Source organism: Schistocerca piceifrons, chromosome X (genome assembly GCF_021461385.2).
Source record: "Schistocerca piceifrons isolate TAMUIC-IGC-003096 chromosome X, iqSchPice1.1, whole genome shotgun sequence".
NCBI lineage: Eukaryota > Metazoa > Arthropoda > Insecta > Orthoptera > Acrididae > Schistocerca > Schistocerca piceifrons.
In genome coordinates this window covers 223,369,624-223,372,461 of record NC_060149.1, presented here as the reverse complement: position 1 = coordinate 223,372,461, position 2,838 = coordinate 223,369,624, and the positions used below count along the sequence as shown (strand labels likewise).

Genomic DNA, 2,838 nt, shown 5'->3' with positions numbered 1-2,838 from the left:
AGAACCAAGGCTGAGAAAAAATGACACGTTCTGGAGAGTATCAGTTTCACCCAAAGAACGACTGGCTGTTTTTTTACGGTAGGTTAAAGAAAAGTACACAGAACACAAATAAATAAGAAGTTTTAAGGACAGCATTTTTATTTTATTACTTTAGTAATTGAAAGATAAATACATAAGTTAGTAAATAATACAGTTAAATTTCTACTACCCTAAGAAAAACAAATGAGGACTATTCAGTGAATTAGTTTCTGAAGCTGATGAGGATGCAGGGGAACTTGGAGGATGATGGCTTTGGTTATTTATATACGAATTGTGCGAATCCCTTTGCAGGTCCAAAAGCTGCTGTGTAGGTTCTGTTGACTCGTTTCCCACAGGTGAAGGATATGGTGTTGAAACAGATTTTGCTGAGGAATTGGAGGATGATGGAGTGAATTGATGGACTGATACGTCATTCATGAGTTGCTTCAGTTCAAAGTCTTGTACAATTGAAAAAATCCTACTTTTAGCTTGATGAAACAGTAGTGGATGCAATGATTTTAGGGCTGGTGCTATACCAGCCAAAAAAGCATCAACTGGGTTTTGTATATCTCTCTGTTTTTCAGCTTTTTTTCTGCCAAAATGTAAGCCATGAGCTGGCTTGATGCAGATTCTTGTGGTTTAACCTCACGCTGAAATTTTCGTTTCAGTGGTGGTTTCATAAACGTGTTCTTCTTTGAAGTGATGGACGAATGAGCTGAGGGCGTCTGGGAATGCCGAGTGCGCTCTATCAAATTCTCTGTTTCACTATCCTGGGTTTTAATGATCCATTCTTCATCTGCAATGTCTTCTTGTGTAGACACTTTTTCGTTTTCAACAATCGACTGCTCCTCTTGGGAATCTGTATTTGATTCTTGTTTATGCTCATTATTGTCTTGCGTGTAAGGAACATTGGAAACTGTTTCTCGTTCTACCATGTAAGGTAGCAGGAACGTTAAGAGATCTTCATACTTGTATTTATGTTGATGAACAGCAGCTTGTCCTGAAACAGTTTTTCTTTTCTGCAAGGTCTTCCTTAGTTGGTCACGAACAGATGCCCATTTTTTTTTGCATTCCTCTATTCCACCTGTAGCAAAAATATTTTAAATCGCGTATTTATATCACAATGTTTAAAATGCTGCAAATATTTTATAGATTATACAGTATTTCTCATCTTATACATTCAATTTTTTCAGGTTCCTTGCTACAGGAGATTCCCTTAAAACTATTTCTTTCAGCTACAGGTTGGGAAAATCCACAGTTGCAGCTATCGTCCATGACACCTCTAGAACAGTTATCGATTTATTGTTAGAAGAGGTGATGCCTGTGCCGAATGAAGAAAAATGGAATGCTATAGCTGAGGAGTTTTATTGCAATAGACGTGGGAGCGTACGGAAAAAACTCTGATGGAGGCATTCTAGTAAATTCAAATCTTGGAAAGTCATTGGAAAACAATACGCTTAGCGTCCCAAAGAGTAAAACTTTACCCGGAACTGATGTTGAACTTCCAATGGTAATTGTAGGCGATGAAGCTTTCCCTCTCAAAACATACTTGATGTGACCATATCCTGGCAGGAACTTAACAAATGACAAGGCTATATTTAATTATCGTTTGAGTCGGGCAAGAAGAATATCCGAAAATGCATTCGGTATATTGCAACAGAAATTTCGAATATTTAGAAGAATCCTTCAGGGAGACCCTAATAACCTTACAATGATTGTGACGGCTGCGTGTGTACTGTACAACTTCATTCGAAAAATGGAAGGTTATAGGGTGCCCAAACAGAGAATGGATCAAACGGAAACTGCTGAGGGATCCGGAAGTTCATCAAATCTTCGAAACCTACCTCGAATTCGTGGGAGATCAACAGATGCTGCATTTCCTGTACGAGAACAACTCAAAAAATTCCTGAACTCTCCACAAGCGACTGTGGAATGGCAAGAACATGTCGCCTTGGCGATATAACGAAGACATAAACCAAACATCTGTTTGTAAAATAAAAAGTAAATAAATATCTTTCGAGTATTAAAACTTGTATAGTTTTTATCTTACCTTTGGCTTGTAGATCTGTTGCAATTGTCTTCCAAACTCTGTCTTTGTACTCGATATTCCTGTAATTTTCACTTCCCTGGTCGTAAAGAACAGGAAACTTACGAACTTCCTCTATTAGTCGTTGCACATCCATGTTTTGTACACAGAACAGTTTTGCGCAGTTGCACAGCTCACAAGACAACCCCACCGTCAGGCCGTGTCCGTCACGTGAAAATTTAAACACGGCGAATCCCGCCCGGCCCGGCCCCGGCCCGTTGACGTTCCCCGTGCACGGCCCGGTCAAGTGGGGCCCGCTGCATTTGTTTTAATGTTGTATTTCGTAGTCCGGGTGACGGCCGATACTCGGACGTGTCTCGGCACGGACACGGTCCTGACATGTGTGTCCCGACCTTGAGACGCACACGAATTTCTTCCCCATCCTTCTCCAACTGAGGAAGTATTCGGTAGATAATCATACCGTCGTCGTTGAGGATTTGAGCCCCAACGTTCCGTTTTGTCTCCATCGTCTTCGTTGTACAAGGATAGTTTCGTTGTTTAGTTAATATCTTTGTTGACCACGCTGTGCAAAACAGAATGATGGACTATTGAACTTCCCTTCTTTCTTCCTATTGCTCTTCTCTCATCGAAAGTTAGTTTTCGTTGTATAATTTATATCTTTGCAAAACCAGAACGCTCCACTTCCACTAGCGAGGAAATAGCTGCAGTGCTAGATGACACGTTACGTGCTGAAATGCTAATTCATGGGAAACCATTACTTGCTTCATACTTGC

At 40.4% G+C, this 2,838-nt stretch overlaps 1 protein-coding gene across 1 annotated transcript; it reads right to left on the bottom strand.

The window, feature by feature from the left end:
* Nucleotides 1-548: 548 nt before the first annotated feature.
* Nucleotides 549-2,201, bottom strand: LOC124722257 (transcription factor Adf-1-like). Its single transcript, XM_047247446.1, has 2 exons — nt 2,069-2,201; nt 549-1,102 (listed from the first exon to the last, which is right to left on the bottom strand). The coding sequence occupies exons 1-2, from the start codon at nt 2,199-2,201 to the stop codon at nt 549-551; spliced, it is 687 nt and encodes a 228-aa protein (XP_047103402.1).
* Between the last annotated feature and the right edge of the window lie 637 nt (nt 2,202-2,838).

Coding starts and splice junctions, on each gene's coding strand:
- LOC124722257 (XM_047247446.1), bottom strand. CDS start 2,201: ATGGATGTGCAACGACTAATAGAGGAAGTTCGTAAGTTTCCTGTTCTT. Junction 1,103..2,068: donor AACAGATCTACAAGCCAAAG/GTAAGATAAAAA, acceptor TTTTTGCTACAG/GTGGAATAGAGGAATGCAAA.